Source organism: Pongo abelii, chromosome 5 (assembly GCF_028885655.2).
Source record: "Pongo abelii isolate AG06213 chromosome 5, NHGRI_mPonAbe1-v2.0_pri, whole genome shotgun sequence".
Taxonomy (NCBI): domain Eukaryota; kingdom Metazoa; phylum Chordata; class Mammalia; order Primates; family Hominidae; genus Pongo; species Pongo abelii.
In genome coordinates, this window is record NC_071990.2 from 159,232,350 (window position 1) to 159,250,838 (window position 18,489).

At 45.7% G+C, this 18,489-nt stretch overlaps 1 protein-coding gene across 4 annotated transcripts in view; it reads left to right on the forward strand.

The window, feature by feature from the left end:
• ZDHHC14 (zinc finger DHHC-type palmitoyltransferase 14) overlaps nt 1-18,489 on the forward strand; it is a 299,328-nt gene that overhangs the window by 151,863 nt on the left and 128,976 nt on the right. For all 4 annotated transcript variants that reach the window (XM_054558371.2, XM_054558372.2, XM_002817514.5 and 1 more), the window contains exon 2: nt 10,654-10,814. In XM_054558371.2, coding sequence (XP_054414346.1) covers nt 10,654-10,814 — 161 coding nt within the window. The remainder of the gene's footprint in view (nt 1-10,653; nt 10,815-18,489) is intronic.

Genomic DNA, 18,489 nt, shown 5'->3' on the forward strand with positions numbered 1-18,489 from the left:
TTTGCCCCCTCCCCCACCCCCCGCACTGGAATGTGAGCTGCCAGGAAGCGAGGGTCTTGTCTTGATCGTCCTGTTTTCCTAGCACATGGTGCAGCTTGCTGGCAGGTAGTGTTTATTCAGTGGCTGTGTGCAGAGTGCCTGAATGAAGGCGTGAAGGAGACTCAGTCATCTCTTGCATCCACGGTACTTGTAGACTTGTTCTCCAGCTCTGGAAAAACTTTCCAAGACTCACATGTGCCTTTTCCCCAAAGGCCTTGAGTTACTGCATCTTCGTAACACCGAAGACACTTTTCCGTAGCAGTAACATCTGGACTTTGTGCAGTGTGACTGTCCCAGAGGGCCTGGCCTCGTTCTGCGGGATGGGCGTGGGGGTGCCAGCTCCTTGGCAGAGGCCCCAGTCCTGGGTAAAGCTGTGCTCACTGCCTGCCCACCCTGGGTGAGCAATTAAAGCGCTAGTGTGGGGCCCCTGGCCATGGAAGCACTGGGGAAGGGGCTGCTGGGGGAGGAGGAGCAGGCACAGGCACAGCAGGCATCTCCTGGTGGCACCAGAAACCACACCCCTGGGCCACCTCCCAGCAGGCAGCCTGATGGCCCCAGGGCCTTAGGATGGGAGGAGAGGCTCACTGGTGTTCAGTGAGCAATCTGAAACAAGGCAGGGCATTTTCCTTCCAACAAGGTTTTCTTGAACATGTAATGATTAAACTAATTCATATTTTGTTGAAAATGTCTCTGTTGGGCAATTCATTGCCAAACAGTGCTCACTGATGAGCTATCCAGCATTTGGGTTCAATTCCACAAACATTGCCAGTGTTGAGGAGATTTAATTTGTGTAGCATTTGATTCTTTCTCATTCCTGAACGCCTCCTTTCCCATCTTGCCATCCCTAGACCACCTGCAACCCAAGGAAAGAAAAAGGGAATCTACCAGGCATCTGAGATTCCAGATCTCCAGGGGGCTTGCTGGAACTGAGTGGAGTTGGGCCCTATATGTGTGGCCTTGTCCTGTACTTTAAATACCCAGTTTAAGACAGAAATCTGCAAGGATGACAGAAGAACTTTCTCTAGTCACATTCCTCCAAGAGGTTGGGTACAGACCAGAGCTGAAATAGGAGATAACCTGGGTTTTGCATTCTCAAGTGTATGATCCTCCATACCCCAAAACAATTAGACTAATTAAGGTACTGTAAGGCAACTTGCAAAAATCAAGAGCTTCAGCCCGCTGAGGTTTGAATCCAACAGAGAATATACATTATCATCAAGCATCTTCTTTATGGATAGTTGAGTTTTTAAAAGCACAGGCAGATTTTAATATTTCGGCAATTCTCTTCTTTTTTAGTTCAACAAGTACTTATGCATTTATTTTTAATAACATATTTTTCTACTACAAAAATAAGCCATGCTTTAATTAAGAAAATTTGGAAACCACCAGAAAGCACATATGCATAAAATCACCCAGGGGTAATGAGATAATGGGGCACATTCTTCTAGTTACAAATATAGATGTGTTTGAAACACAAATAGGACTGTCTCCACTGTACTTTGTATCCTGTGTTTTTTTAGATGTCTCTTCATTTCATTTAACAAATAGTTATTGAAGGTCAACTATGTGCTAGACTGAATTCTAGGCACCGGAGGTTACATCTGTGAGCCAAGGAGATACACGTCCTCATTGCATTGAGCATTTTTCTAGTGGGGTCAGACAGTAAGCAAGGAAGTACATATATTAACAGTGTGCCAAGTGGGGATAAGTGCTATGGGAAGAGTAAAAGCTGGAAGGGGTTGGGGTTGGTGGAGAGGGGATGGCTGGTCATAGGGGGGCTGCAGTTTGGAGATTGTGTGCAGCATAGTCAGGGAAGGCTCTACAGAGATGGTGATACTTGAGCAAAGGCTGGGAGGAGCTCTGTGGCTCCCTGTAGGGAGGGAGTTCCAGGCAGGGGGAAGGCACAGGCAAAAGCCCAGAGGAGAGGCAGGCCTGGCTTGTTCCAGAGCTGCAGGGGTCCGCAGGAGAGAGGAAGACGAGGTCAAAGAGGTCACAGGAGCCAGATGGCTTTGTAGCCTCGGCAAGTACCTGGCTTTAGTTCTGAGCAGAGGAGGGACGTGCTCTGGCTTGAGCTGGTGCATTGGGCACGGAGTGCAGCCTAGGGGGAAGCAGAAGAGCCAGGCCATGCTTTGATGGGCTCAGGAGGCTACAACGTGGAAAGCCCTCAAGCAGACACCTCTGCCTCAGGCTCTAAATGTGGAGATGTTTTAGGAATACTGTGGCCAGTTTAGTTCACTCATATTTTTTAAAATGTATGCACAATAATGATACATGATTTTTAAATTGGTGTCTAATTAAGTCTATAATAGCTCTTTCAATAAGTATGAAATAAAGATCCCATGTGGTTAGAGAATATTATCTGATTTGGCACATTTCCCCTTAATGATACATCTTAAAATGTGGGGTACCTTAGATTGGATGAAACAAGAATTATGAATAGAGCTATAGTCCTGCTATGACTTTCCCATACAGAGTTTCCAGAACGGAGGCAGAATGGACACCCTTCAAATATAAGCCAGGGTCAGAGGCAGCTAAACCTCAGAATGCTGTTTAGTGCCAGGACAAATCCCAAATCACTACCCTTGACGCTTGGTATGGGCAGGTCTTCCCAGCACACACACCAGCAGCTCTAGGAAGAGCTTTCTTGGAAGGGCCCTGGCTTGCCCTGACGATGCCTTACAGTTCCAGAATGCACAGAAAGCAAAATGGAGTTACTTTGGCCAATTAGCTCAGCAGCCACACATGGTCTGAAAATGACAAAACATTCACCTGAGCCAGGACTCGAATGGGAAATCTGGGGCATGTGGTTGCCATGCTTAGGTAATGTCAGGACATTAAAGAGCAACTTTTGGGGCAAAACAGTGTTGGCTTTCCCTCCCATGATTCACACGCTACCCAGAAGCCTCTGGCTTCCTGGAATTCTATTTCATTTCATGTTTTTGAGCAGGGTCTGGCTCTGTTGCCCAGGCTGGAGTGCAGTGGCATGATCTTGGCTCACTGCAGCCTCAGCCTCCCAGGGTCAAGCCAGCCTTCCACCTCAGCCTCCCAAGTAGTTGGGACTACAGTCACACGCTACCACACCCAGCTGGTTTTTGTATTTTTTTTTGTAGAGATGGGGTTTCGCCATGTTGCCCAGGCTGGTCTCAAACTCCTGAGCTCAAGCAATCTGCCCACCTCAGCCTCCCAAAGTGTTGGGATTATAGGCACTCCTGGCCTCTTCCTGGAATTTTAAACGCAACTCAGAATCACTTGGCAAAAATGTTGATGCACCGCAATATTCACTAGTAAGCTCTTGTACATTCTCAATAGTAGATGAGTAAATTGGGCTGTTTACACGCTATGATTTGAAGCCTGTATTGTAAAGCTACAGATTCCCAGGTCCTGTATATTAAGTAGATCTCTCTGGGTGGTCTGGGAGGCCCTGAGTTAAGAATAAGGACACTAACTCTGTCTTGCACGCTTGGAGGGTGTTTGGGCCACACGGGCGGAAGAGAGCGCTCTCCTCGTCTCCCCTCCTCCGCTCTCTGTTCAGGCAAGTGCTTGAAGCCTGGAGCCCCTCTCCTCACTCATGAACTCTGCAGGTTCAAGGCAAGACTGTGCTGTGTTTGGAGACTTCCCTGTTTAACTCTGCATCTAGCCAGAAGGCCTGCAGGGAAAAACCAGATTTCCTAAGTGACATTCCTCGCCTTGGTAGGGTGACCTTCACCTTCCTCCTCCCTTAGCAAGCCCGAAAGCTACAGTTCTCACACGACAAAGGTAGACAGAGAGACGCGTGTAAAAAAGAGCTGTTGAGCTTTGATGAAACTGAACGTCACCTTTGTAGTCTACAAATGGGTATGTGGAGTTCCACTGTCACCTCCATGCTCTCTGGGTTTGAGCTTTTCCTTCCAGCTTGCTTTGCTCATATTTTCCACGTTAGTCCCTGGGCTCATTGATTTAAATTCCCTCCCTTGGTACAGGCATGCATAGACTCCTGGCTCTGTGCGTCTGGGGTAATTAACACGATTAGTCACTAATCGTGCTTTCCAGGCACGGGGTCCTGCCATCGTGATCTTGTAGGGGAATGTCACTCTTGGGAGTTTTATGAAATCATCTATTTGGTTTTTCCTATTCTAGAGTTGTGAGTGGATATGATTTCTGAATCTACTTTTTCCTCTATTTGTCTCCAAGTAATGTGCTCATCTTTGCCTTGTGGTGGTAGATTTATTTCTAAGTATGTGATTAAGGAACAAATCACAAAATGAATGGTGCTTATGTTCCTGCCTGTAAGTGAAAAGTACATTTGTTTTGCAGTGACTCATATGAAAAGGAAAAGGGGTCATTTCTATTGCAACCCTTAAAACCTCCATTTCTCACAATGCTACTCTGATTATTTCAGGCGTGTGAGTCATTGGCTCAGGTTATTTCATTTATGATTGTTTGCCTTAGCTACTTATTGTTGAAATGCTTTGCAGTTGAGAATCTGAAACTTAAAATGCTAGGTGACTTTGTGATTTCTGCAAAGTAGAAACTCCCTGAATTGGAGTGTGGCAATAATGCAGCGAGGCCACTTCCTCTTCCTGTGTAATAATAAATGCATGCCTCATGGTTATGTCTGAAAAACAGTTATTCTCATGTTTATGCTTTCGTACGTACAGGACAGACCAAAAATATCAAATGTAGGCCATTTGCTGCAGTCAGGAGTCATGAGCTACTATTAACAAACTGTTTTTATGTGTATCCATTTATAGACAAAACATTAAAAGAGGACTCGAATTGTTTTGATACAGGAAAAGATTCTCTACTTCTTGTTCCAAAGGGCACTTGGTTTTAATGTCTCTGCTATATCTTGTTAATATTGTTGTTTTGTTTTGTTTAGTTTTTAAGTTAATCTTCTCCCAAAGAATGTCCTCTGGAAAACAGAGAGATCTAATTACCCAATAATGAAATCCATGTTTCTTATCCAAATGTTTAAGAAATTAATTTAGTCTTAGGGGTTTTGTTCAAGAAATCAGCTTTATGTCAAATTCTAACCTGTAAGCCAGTCATATAGAATTAATGACAGTATTGATTCTGGGATGTCAGTATCTGTTTGATGCTAAAATGATTTTATATTTATCAATCTATCTATCTGTCTATCTATCTATCTATCTATCTATCTATCTATCCCTCCCTCTATCTTTTTAATGACCAATATCAAATATTTAGTTCTGAGCAGAGGAGAGACACACTCTGATTGTGTGGTCTCAGATAATATAGTGCCCAGAAAACAGTTCCACTTTCCATGTATAAACATCAAAGCACAAAAACAATTTTTACTAAAGATTCAAAGAGATTGTTATTTGAACTGAAAAAATTCCATATAATCTTTTGGCAGTGCTACAATTTCTAATTATTACTTGGAATGAATTTCTGCACCTCGAATGTACAATGCGTTGGCAGTTTGTGCATAGGTATTTATCATCATATCCAAAATCAAACAGCTCTTGCTGTTGTGTATGATTGGAGGGAGAGCTCTGTAAAGGCTTCTCATCATTTTAGCATCTGGTGCTAAATTAGCTAATTTCTTTTATGTTATGAAGATGTATGCTTTCAAATTCTTATTTTTTCCCCCTGTCACTTTCCAGTTCATCTTTATGAAGACTAAGATGCCTGTAGCCTGTTTGCTACACTGCCCTGAGTTGTATGTAGGTCACAATTCTGGAGACAGAAATAGGATTCCATTTGGTGTTTATATCTTTGGCAGCTGCCTCATCATCTTGTATCAAATCCAGGCCCTCGGGGATGGAGTCTTCCTCAACACAGATGGCACTCAGCATTGGAGTTCCCATCCACAGTTGCTCAGAAATATGAAGGAGCCATTTTCAAGTCATCTGAGCTCGGACTAAGAATTTGCCATACTGTGCACAGCACTTCCTTCAGCTGTGAAGCCGTGCCAGTCTGTGGGTCGACTGAGATGTCCCATTAGTCTCACCTCCTTCAGGAGGTCAACATTCACAGTCGTGGGCAGGGTCTGCTTATTGCCTTGTCTTTACCACAAGGACTACAGATGCTCTCTGCTTTTTCTAAGCAGCATTTTGAAGGTGTCTCAGTAGCCCTGACCTCATTGTTTAGGGTTGGGAATTCTGCTGCTTTTATAAAAAGTGAGTTGTTGAGGATTTCTAGGACAAACTCAGCACTGTCCTCTGTCACACACAGAGGCTGGTGGAACGGGACTGTCACAGAGCACCTAGCATTATACAGAGTTGTACCAACATATGGTGCTTCATCTACTAGAACTTAGCACATGGAGGGTCTTAGAGGTTCCAGCAAATGCCCACAGAAGGTGAACGTGAGGCACACTCGGCTCAGCGAGCTGAGGAATATCCTGTCGTCTCAGCTGAGGGAGCCTCGCAGAAGGAACTGGGCCTTAGCATCTGTCTGAAGGAAGTTACAGGACCTAGCAAGCTGACAAGAGTAGAGAAGTTCTAGACCAGGTCTGTGGTTGCTGAGGGTATGTGTGACTTGACTCTCCTCTTCTTTCAGGTATTACAGTGAAATTCACTAAATGGATTCTATTCATTCAGCTACTCAACAAATATTTATCAAACTTGGTTGCATTTTCCATCATGTGAGGCATCCTGCTAGCTGCTACAAAGGACACAAAGAGGAACAGGGACCAGTCTCACCCTCCAGGACTTTTAATCTAGTGAGGTGCATGGAGCATGTCCACAAATAGCCACATGTCCAAGGAGACGAGCAAAGAAAAACATGGTGGGGGTTCAGAGAAAGAAGCGATCCCTTCTGCTTAGGGGGTGAGCCCAGAAACTCTACCAAGGCTTTTCAGGAAGCAGTATTGAGCTGGAACTGAAAAGTTGGGGAGCATCAACATGCTGAGTGGGAGGTGCGGGTGTTCCAGATGTGGGCTGGACAGGCAGCGCCAGCGGTGAGTGAAAGCCCATGCCTGCCTGAGACGCCCAAATGTTAGGTGTGGCCGTTGCTGGGATTCAGGAAGGGGCAGTGAGAGAGAGGGAGAGAAGGTGACTGTGGGGGACTTGGACACCAGATAAGGAGCTCAAGCTTCATTTGGCAGGAACGGTGGAAGCATGGAGGGCTTTTGAGCAGAGACACGTGTGATTGGAGCTGGCAGTGGTGGTTGGGACAGATTGAAGGAGGGGATCGTGGTAGGCAGGGATGAGGTCACTGTTCTAGGCTGGGCGCAGTGGCTCATTCCTGTAATCCCAGCACTTTGGGAGGCTGAGGCAGGAGGATCACTCGAGCCCAGGAGTTTGAGACCAGCCTGGGCAACAAAGTGTGTCTACAAAACACACAAAAAATTAGCCAGGCGTGGTGGTGAGGGCCTGTAGTTCCAGCCACTCAGGAGGCTGAGCTGGGAGAATCTCTTGAACCTCAGGAGTTCAAAGCTGCAGTGAACCGTGATCATACCACTGCACTCCAGCCTGGGCAGCAGAGTGAGACCCTGTCTCAAGAAAGATAAATAAATAAATAAATAAATAAATAAATAAATAAATAAATAAACAGAGATCACTGTTCCAGCTATCTCCCGGAGAGAGAAGACAGAGAGAGCTTCTGAGAGGAGGGACTGGAAGGCAAAACAGCGTGGAAGGAAGGCCCTGAGTGGGAGGAAGGCTGGCTGTTTCTATTTAAGAAGAGGGAAGGAGGAAGACAAGTGCAGGTGGGCCATGCACCTGGGTTCCCCCGGGGCGTCCAAAGCACTCACCAATGCGAGTCTAGGCAGAGCCGGTTTAACCATCTCATAGACCCAGAGCACGCAGTTGCCTTGTAACAGAACTCTTCCTGTAGGCTCTTTCCTGCCTCGCTTTCTATTCCACCTGCTTTCTTCTCCACCATGGAGGGGCCAGAAACTGCAGCTGGTGAGCTGGGGTAGTGGAGGGGGCTTAACTTCATATCAAGGTAGAAGTTACGATTGTTCACTGGGATTATTACTCTTTCATTTACTTAAATGGCACTGTTAGCTGCTTAAAGCGACAAGGACTTCCTATTACCTTCATATTATCATCCGAGAAGTCACTAGACCCGCCTGAGATTTCCTGCGGGGACAGGAGCAGGAGCAGGTTCCCAGGGAAACACAGACAGATGCATTTTGGATCTTTACCCTGATTTGTCCAAGTGCAACAGCCCGCTACGCAGTGAGAGAACCCCGGCAGGCAGTAGGCCTCCCCGCGTCAACTGGACTTTGCCTTTTCCTCCTTTCCTGGGATGGCTCTGAATAAATCAGTGTGTGCTCAAGTGTAAATACCAATCTACAGTGTATTGTCTCTGCAGTGAGAATGTGGCAGGGGACATCCTGGTTAGGGGGTGGAGGTGATGAGAGGCCGCAGAGGCATCAGCCTGGGGAAGTGGGGTGGCTGTGGAAGATCCCAACCCTGCAGAGAGTACACTTGGGACAGGGAACGGTGGAGGGCAAGGCATGCTAGAACTTGCTCTAAGAGCAAGAGGCAGCCTGTGCAACTTTGAGCAGGTGGACTTTGCAGTCCACCAAGCTGCCTCTCAGACCGAAAAAGGCAAAAATAAGCACACCAAAGCCTAAGATCTACTAAGTCACCCTCACGGGAGGGTTCTGGCCATTCACAAGTAGCCATCCTTGGAGAAGCTCCATAGAGTTAAATTACAGCTGTCAAACACCTGAGGTGGAACACTCTCTCCTAACCAGGTCTGTCTGGTTCACGTCGTCCAGCTGTGCCCTCGCTGAAGCTGGCTTTGCTGTGCCAACATCATCTTCAAATTCATTAATCTTGAAAAAGGGGGAAAACGTGGGCTTGTTTTACTCACTGCCATTGTTCAAACTATGTTGAACTGTGAATATAAGTTTTTTTGGAAAATTCTCTTCTACACAGTTGCTCTTTTCCCTAACCATTTTGTAACAAAAAATTCCCCCTAAAGTAGATTATTTTAGACTAAAATTATAGGTATTCAGGGTTTATATATATATATATATATATATATATATATATATATATATAATTTCATACCAGGGTAATTTCATGCCTTCAATGTAGACTGTGTTTCTTTTTTTAACATTTTATTTGGAAATAATTTCAAACTTACAGAAAAGTAGCAAGAATAAGAGTAGTACAAAGAACATCCATTCACTCTTTACCCACATTCACCTCTTGCTAATACTTGATCCCATTTGCTCTGTTTAGACAATATTTTTTTGAGCTATTTGGGAGTAAGCTGAATTCATCATGGCACTTTATTCCTAAATACTTCGCTGTACATCTCCTCATGCTAGGAAACTTGCACAGCCACGGTCCACATTGTCAACATCAGCGATCACTCCAGGAAGCTGTGTCCAGGTCTGCAGGCCTCTTGAAGGCTGGTGCACTAATGTTCTATCACTTGTCTCAGCAAAGGGGATCACGGCTTGTGGTTCTCAAGTCCCAGACTCGTGCCAGCATCCCTTTGCCATCCATCAGAGACCTGCACAGTAGTGGGTTGCTGGTTCCCAGGGCTTCCAAGACCAAGAGCCCTGTCTGCTTCCTAAACTTGAGCAGAGCTGAGCTTCCCAATCCTTTCTTCTCCAGCTCCCCATCTCTGTTTTGTCTTGGGAACATGGAAGAGAATCTTCTGATGAGGTGGGCAATGTAGCATTGTTTTCCACGCTAGATGTCCTAATTCCACGATTCTGCGTCATGTTCCCCAATGCCCATGATGTTACTTAATGTGGCGACAATGAACTGACTGTGGTCACTGCAGATCCCATCCTTCACTTAGGTCCAGGCATCTGACTGCATCAAGGGGCCATGGTAAGAACTGCTCCGGCTCCAGAATACCTGGATCTGAGACCAAATGTCAGACACTGGTTCCCAGGCTGGCCTCGTGTAGAGTTTAGTCTATCCCAATGGCACTTCTCCCTGATTCATCACAACCCCTGCTTCACGTCAGCATGTCAGACTGACAGCAGTGAAGAGGTTGAGTTAAGAGTTGGGCCACGTTCATCCGTTGATAGCTCAGATGCCCTCTGGAAAAGCACGAGATGATTCTATTCCAGCTGCTGAAATCCCTTGAATTGTCTTCAGAAACCTGCCTGCAAGTCCATTTCTATAGCTCATTCACTTTGGAATAGATTACCTCCAGAACATGGAAAATTGGTTTCTTGCCCTTTGAAAGTGTGTGTACAGTCCTCAGCGTTTGGTGCTGGCTGAAAGTTCCCGAGTCATTTGACCCAAGTGGGAAAGGCCGGCTCTCATGAAGATCATTCTAAATTGGTGTCTTCTTCTATTATGTAATCCCAGAAGAGGGCAGGGGGATCTCATAGACTCCTGAACCGTGTTTACAGCACAGAGGACACGTGTCTATTTATACAAGCTCTGTGTGTCTTAGACTGATTATACAAGCAGGACTATTTTCATTCTTCTGCCAGCGTCTTCCTGTAAGAGCAGAGGGCTTGGGCGTGGTGCTGGGGAGTGGGGGTTCAATTGTCTGTAAGAGAGAACTGCAGACCTCCCCAAATGTAAATCTTTCACATAGATGAATTTTTAATGGAAATCAATTTCTCTCTTCCAAATAAGCTTTTGGTTTCTTAGAAGATAAAGACTGCTTACTGTTGATTCCTAAGATTGTATTTCCTTTCTTTTCCCCTTCTCCCCGGCCTGTTCAACCTGTCGGCAGCTGTCCGTACCTGGCGGTGAAAATCACCCCTGCCATCCCTGCAGTCGCTGGCATCCTGTTCTTCTTTGTGATGGGGACCCTGCTCCGCACCAGCTTCAGCGACCCTGGAGTCCTCCCACGAGCCACGCCTGATGAAGCCGCCGATCTGGAAAGGCAAATAGGTAACACTGAAAGTCTGCCCATGGCCTCTGGTCGCTTCCCGCCTGGGCACAGCTACAGTGGGGAAGGCAGGCCGAGGGCTGTACAGGAGGGGCTGAGCACTGGGAAGGAAGGAGGCCAGAAGTCAGCATTCCTTAGCTTGCTGGGTGGGCAGGATGAACTGAAGAAGAGGTGGGATGTAAGGCTGGAGGGACAGGTATCCTGGAGGCAGGACTGCTGGCCCACGCAAGCGAAGCATCAGTGTGAGCTGTGCTTCTGATGTTTCTTTGAAACCCAAGTGTTTGATTCCACTCTACTAAGCAGCCTCCACCCCAAGAGATCTACAGTTGTAGGTTGCTGCACTTATTCCCTTTTGCAATCCTTGGAGCCTGACCAGTTTCCATGATATAAATCTAGGAAAGTTACATCTTAGGCAGCTTTCTTGTTTATCCAGCCCAGGATTGAGAATTTCCTTTATTTAGGTATAATAAACATGTATCTGTGATATGTATTGAGATGAATAGCTTTATTTTTCCTTAGATATTAAAACCTACACTAAAGTTATTACAACCCATTTTGAAGATATTAAAATAGATCCTAATCCCTTACACGACAAACTTTTACAGTTTTTTTTTTTTTAATTAAAAAGAGAGCTTTTTCTTGCTCTTAAGTTTGTGATTGTGAATGTGTAGCTTTGCTGTGGTGCTTTGGTAAATTTCACAAGCATGGCAAAGGAGCTGTGATGACTCGGTGTGAACATAACGTTTAGGCCTGAAAAATCACTTGGCAGAGATCATTCTCTTCCAGGATTCCTTCTATTCTACGGATTTTCCTTTGCAGCCTCCACTAAAGCTGGAGGGAGCTCCCTGTCTACAGTGTAAGGAGACAGAGCTGTGGATCTTGCTAAAAAGTGCCTATTCTGGTCCTACCGTTCCCCAAGTGCTAAAGCACAGCTTTGTCCTTCTCTCGACATCTGCCTTCATCCTTCATCCCTGCTGTCTGGAAAGGGAGCAGTAAAATGGGAGTGTGTGGAGTGTGTGGTGTCATCTGCTAGACTGCAGCTGTCTTGTGTCCTGAGGTAGGAAGGATGGGGAGGGAGAAGCAGCAGTGGGCAGACAATCTCTTTCTTAGCCCCTGCATCATGGGATTCCAAGACAGGACATGCTAGTGGATAATTTTAAGGCTCACATTTTATAGCACTTTAATCATTTGTCAGGCCCATCCATGTCTATCACTGCATTTTTTTCCACATTTAAGCCACCTTGTAAGGAAAACTTTATTATTACACCCATTTTACAAATAAGGAAACAAAGCCCCCAAGAGGGGCTTAAATGGATGAAAGTGGCAGAACTGGAGCCTAGAACCCAGGTTTCCAGGTTTCCAGATTTCAGACCTTGTTCTTTCCAGCTCCTCACATCATTGAGGAGAGAGAGGGAAGTCAAACCTAGTTTCCTTCAAAACTGTGTGATTTATGCCCACAATACATGAGCAGGTAACTTGAAAATCCACTTCGCAGTGCAAGGGCCCAGCTCCCATACTGGGGGTGATGCAGTTTCCTGCAGTGATCCCCGTCTCCAGGTTAGTGCAGGTGCATCTGCAAAATCAGCATGATTAGGAACAGACTTTCTGCCTTTCTTACAAAGTGGATGAGGCAGGGCACGGTGGCTCACGCCTGTATCCCCAGCACTTTAGGAGGTCAAGCTGGGAGGATCACTTGAGGTCAGGAGTTTGAGACCAGCCTGGCCAACATGGTGAAACCCCATCTCTACTAAAAATAAAAAAAAATGGCCGGGTGTGGTGGTGCGAGCCTGTAGTCCCAGCTACTGGGGAGGCTGACACAGGAGAGTCGCTTGAACCCAGGAGGCAGAGGATTGCAGTGAGCCGAGATCATGCCACCTTACCCCAGCCTGGGCAACAGAGCAAAACTCTGTGTCAAACAACAACAACAACAACAACAACCAAAAAAAAACAGTGAGATGCCACTTCACACCCTGTAGGATGGCACTAATCAAAAAGACTGACAATGACAAATGCTGGTGATGATTTGGAGAAACTGGAACCCTTGTACATTACTGGTGGGAATGTAAAATGGTACATCCACTTTGGAAAGCAGTTTCTCAAAATTCTCCAAAAGCTAAACACCATTACTATATGACCCAGCAATTCCACTCCTAGATATGTCCACACAAAGATGTATATGAATATTCATAGCTGCATGAAACCTAACAACCCAGATGTCCATCAGAGGATGAATTGATGATCCATATGTGGTATATCCATACAATTGGATTCCATGAAGCAATAAAAGGGAAGAAAACTGTTGATACAGGCTACAACATGGACATTAAAGACATTTGCTAAGGGAAAGAAGCCAGATACAAAAGACTATGTACTGTGTGATTCCATTTGTATAAAATGTCCAAGAAAGCACAAGTCTTTACAGACAGAAAGGAGATTAGTGATTTCCTGGGGCTGGGAGGGTAGGAGTGCAGGTTAACTGCACATGACATGAGGGAGTTTGTTGGGATTATGAACATGGTCTAAAATTAGGTCATGGTGATGGTTGCACAATGCAATAAATTCACTACAAGTCACTGGATTGCACACTTTCTATGGTGACTGCTGTGGTACATAAATTATACCTCTATAAAGATGTAAAAAAAAAAAGGAGGAGGAGGCCGGGCGCAGTGGCTCACGCCTGTAATCCTAGCACTTTGAGAGGCCGAGGCGGGCGGATCACGAGGTCAGGAGATCGAGATCATCCTGGCTAACACAGTGAAACCCTGTCTCTACTAAAAATGCAAAAAAAGTTAGCCAGGCGTTGGTGGCACGCGCTTGTAGTCCCAGCTACTCTGGAGGCTGAGGCAGGAGAATGGCATGAACCCAGGAGGCAGAGCTTGCAGCCGAGATCGCGCCACTGCACACCAGCCTGGGTGACAGAGGAGACTCCCTCTAAAAAAAAAAAAAAAAAAAAAAAAAAAAGGAGAAGGAGGGTGGGAAGGGAGAGAGGAAAAAGATGGGGTCGAAGAAGCAGAAGGAGAAGAGTAAGGAGAGAGCTATGGAGGGCCTCAGACATGGGTTTGAATCCTGGCTCACCCTTTCTCTAGTTGTGTGGCTTAGGCGAGCGGTGCAGTTTTCTAAACTCTATCCCTCTGTGTTCTTATCTGTGAAATAGGAGTAATGGCATGGATCTTTTAAGGTTCTTGTCAGGATTAACAATTACAGGAAAAGCGCCTGGCACATTGTAGATGTGTAGTAAAGGATCATTTTTTGTTTTGTCTAATTCTTCTCTTTTCCCACTCAGTTTTCTCTCCACCTTCTACAAATGTACATTCTCATAAAAAGCTACCTGAAGTGTGACAGGAATAAATGGCAGAGCTGGTACAATGTCTTTGGGACTGCTGCCTGCCAGCTTAGCTGTACCTCCTCCAGGCTGAGGAAGGGGCTCAGGCACCTGCAAGCTGGGCTTGTTTCCATCACTGATCAAACTCTTCATAACGAGTCCTCCCGTATACTACTTGGCTTTGGAAGATAAGGTTGTTTCAGTGAAATCTTAACACATTTATGTTGTGCTGTCTGGCTAAAGAAAGAAAAATGAACAATTAGATTTGGAAACTTTTTATTGTTAGAGTTATTCATTCTAATTATCCGTTGTAGAGCTCTTCCTTATAGAAGCCCACAATGGCCCCTTGGAATCAGCCATCTGAGTAATTTATTGAAGATTTGCCAAGGATTTAAACAGCTTTCCCCTGTCTTCAAACTTCTGAGAGGAGTAGGTGGGGAGGAGGAGGGCTCTGGGCTTCAGAGTCTGTTTCAAGGCTCTTGAAATGCCTTACACTTCTTTCTTCTGAAAGAATGTTCCCGATGACTTAGGTTGCAGCTAAAAAGACATCAAAGAATAGCAGCAGGGGGCCAGGGAAGCTGGGGTCACTGGAGGCTCGCTTGGAAACTTCAGTTTCAGAAACTCAGTTTTTACAGTTCACCCAAGGATGATCTGATCCTAAGCAACTAATTTGGGGTTAGAAAAAAATGACAAATACTATACTAGAAACCACAGGATCAAAGTGTTGAATTTCTATTAGGGATAGACCTTTCCAGTGATCAAAATAGGGGAAAGTATTTCACATTCCACAGGTTTCGTCTCTTCCCACCCGCTCTACAGTCCTGACCCGATGCTGAGACTAAGGAAGTCAATGCAGAGAGTGAGTGAGGAGCCGAAATGTGAGCTTTGGGTCCCAAAGCAAGGCTAGTGATTTAGGAAGCACCTCTTCCAAGCCACAGTAACCCAGATACCATATACATGATGGACTTTCCTTGGTAAGGGTGGAACCAGATCAAAGGAAGCTGGTGGGCTTTTAAAAATTCACTTGCGTTGTGGCAGAATCTGAAGACTGATTACCTCCACTCTGTACATGTTGCTGACGAGGTAGAGTGCCACTTCCCCAGGCAGAGTAGATGCACCCGTGTGTGCGTGCGAGTGTGCGTGTGTGTGTGTTCCTTCTCTCCTTTCTCCTCTACTCCCTCCCCCTCCTTCTCCCCTATCTTCGGTCATCATCCAGTAAACTTTCTTGTAGTACGTAGATCCAATCACCTTACTAAGACTAAGCTTATCTTTTGTTATTTCCTAAATTAATCCCTGAAAGAGTCTCTCGAGGAGATTTCTAGAAAGCACAGCACAGCAACTTCCTGACCCTGGGAAAGCCTGGACTTGTCAGGGACACAGTCCCACCCCATCCTAGACAGAGCATCTCCTGGGAAGACTTCCACAACCACAGGAAGTTTTGACCCACTGATTTGACTTGCTGGGCTTTTCCCACATCAAAGATATCTTAATTCTGTGTTTAAGAGTAGAAACATTTTCATTGGAATTTTAACGACACTAATGGATTTTTGTTGGAGAAGATGCTCTCTGAGGAAAAGACTATTTAAATCAATTTAAGACCATAATTTTCTCTATCGCACAAGTTATTTCCAATTGTTTTCATTTACATTGTTATTTCACTAAAATTCTTTTTATTGGAGTCATTTCTTTGCATAAAATTTATAACTAAGATTTTTCACTGATCAGTATTATGAAAGCTGCCATTATGAATTTTTTTATGGAACTATTATTTCTACTAAGAAAATTTTTTTTGTGATTTGATTTTTTTACCATATGCAGTTTTGGGGGTCTTTTTGTTTGAGTTTTTTTTAAGGCAGTATTAATTTCATTTTCTGTTGTCAATATTCACCATAAAATGGCTTTAAAATTTGATGGTTTCATTGATTTGGTTTCATTGATTTTTGCCTAATTACTAGTCTACTGGCTTAGATTAGATTGATCTGTGATTGAATCTTCATACACTGTGCAGTCGCTTTGTATACCGTATACTAGTTGTCCATACTATTGAATATACACCCCTCCCCCCAAAAAAACTGGCAGGGTCAACATAGCAGGCATTACAGGTGGCTAATTTGATTGCTTTTTGCCAGTTTTCTTTTCAGAAGGTGAGATTTTCTGACCATTTCCCCCAATTCATATTTGCATCTTTTTACTCACCTCCAATATCACCACAATTCATGCTTTGTGTAGTTTTTATTTGCAGTGGCCCTTTCAGCCTCTCATGCACTCTGACTAGGCCTCGGAGCTCCGTGCAGAATGGATTGCACCTGCCAGTGTGGGAGTCCTCGCTGCCTCTCCCATCCTCCCTCCCTGCTGCTTTCCGCCCTGTTCTTTTTTTGTTGTTGTTGTTTTTTGTTTGTTTGTTTGTTTGTTTGTTTGTTTGTTTTGAGACCAAGTTTTGCTCCTGTTGCCCAGGCTGGAGTGCAATGGTGCGATCTCAGCTCACCGCAACCTCTGCCTCCTGGGTTCAAGCAATTCTCCTGCCTCAGCCTCCCGAGTAGCTGGGATTACAGGCATGCGCCACCATTCCTGGTTAATTTTTTATTTTTAGTAAAGACGGGTTTTCTCCGTGTTGGTCAGGCTGGTCTTGAACTGCCAACCTCAGGCGATCTGCCTGCCTGGGCCTCCCAAAGTGCTGGGATTACAGGCATGAACCACTGCACCCAGCCTCTGGCCTGTTCTTGATGGTCACTGTGATGCCGCCTCAGTAGCCTTTGGACTTTCTCCTCCACTACCAGCTTAAGCACTTACCTGTGCCCATGAAATGAAATATTCCCCGTGCTTTTCCCATGTGTCTGTGTGATGGGTCTCCTGGGCCCTGATGAACAGGCCGGACAGTGTTCATGGCTGTTGTTGATGAAGCGTCTCTCCCCGTGTGGGATGTGGCTGTGGCATTTGCCCACCATCCGTATCCTGTTATACCTGTGAGGATGCCAGTGCTTGGGAGGAAAGGGGTTTGCCAGAGGTCACTTGGCCAGAGCTGGGAGTCCAACACCCGCCCATCTGATATCACAGCCTGTGCTCTTACCCACTGCACAGTCCTGCCCACCTCCTGCTGCCTGAGGAGCCAGGCCCTGAGCAAGCCATGCTTGGCTCCCTGGAGCAGTGGCACTTCCCCTTCCCATGGACCACATCCTCTCTCCCCGGCGCAGCCTCGAGCTTCGAAACAGAAAGCCGAGCCTAGCATGCCGCGGCTCACGGGCTTGGTTCTCAAATCCTGGGCTCAAGTGGGTGGAGCAGGAAGAACTTCAGGGAATTTCCAGACAATCTAACTCCCCTCTTGGAGCTTCTTGAAGATTCAGGGGCCTTTTTCCAGTGGGACTCTCGTGCTGTCTAGATGTTCCATGATGTTTGAGGCAAGGGAGAGTGGGGGAGTCCCATCGTGTCTGACCTGCCTTCTGGAAGAGATAAAGGCTTCTAAAAAGGGACATCCTAGAAAAAAATGTAGCTTCTTTGTCTGGGGGAAGTGCTAGAACCATCTAGAGTGCATGGATGCCAGGAAGTGGGGCAGTGAGGCTCCTGCACAAGGTCAGGGTGGCAGCTCAGGATGTTGAGATTCCGATGTCCCTTTAACAAGAAACCCCAGCCTGGGAGAGCTGGAAACCAGATGTCACAACTCAAAATTATGGTATTTGGAGAAATACCACAAGATTTTGAAGGGTCTGATTCTAAGGGAAGGAGGGGGCCAGAGATGTTTTTCCACAGGAGTTGGAAGGATGTGTGGTTTTCATCCAGGACATTCAAGGAAGCCTGTGTTATTTATTCTTCCTATGGAAATCCAAACTTATGGGAATGTACCATGTGTTGGAGTTGAAGCCATTCTCTGATGCAAACTTATTTCCGTGATTTTGAAGTTGGCGACCTTACTATACACTGACTGGCGTGGGGACTTAGGAGGACAGCTCTAGAAAGCTGTCTTGTATCTCCTCTCTCCTGGTGGACGTCCTTCACAGAATTGTCTTCTTGGTCCTCTAGAGAGCTTTGTGGATGGAAAGTGGCATTTTCCTCCTTACAGGAAGAGAAATTGAGAGAAGGGGGTTATTTAACTTGATGAGATCACACTTTGGTGCTCAGCCTGCACTGAGCCTAGGAATGTGAATTCCTGAGTTCACACAGACACTCTAGAGAGACCGCAGCATCACGTAGTCATCCTAGCTAGCGACCGCAGCGTCACACACACACTCTAGAGAGACCACAGCATCACAAGACATGCTAGAGAGGCCATAGCATCTCAAGACACTCTAGAGAGACCACAGCGTCACAAGACACTCTAGAGAGACCGCAGCATCACACAGACACTCTAGAGAGACCACAGC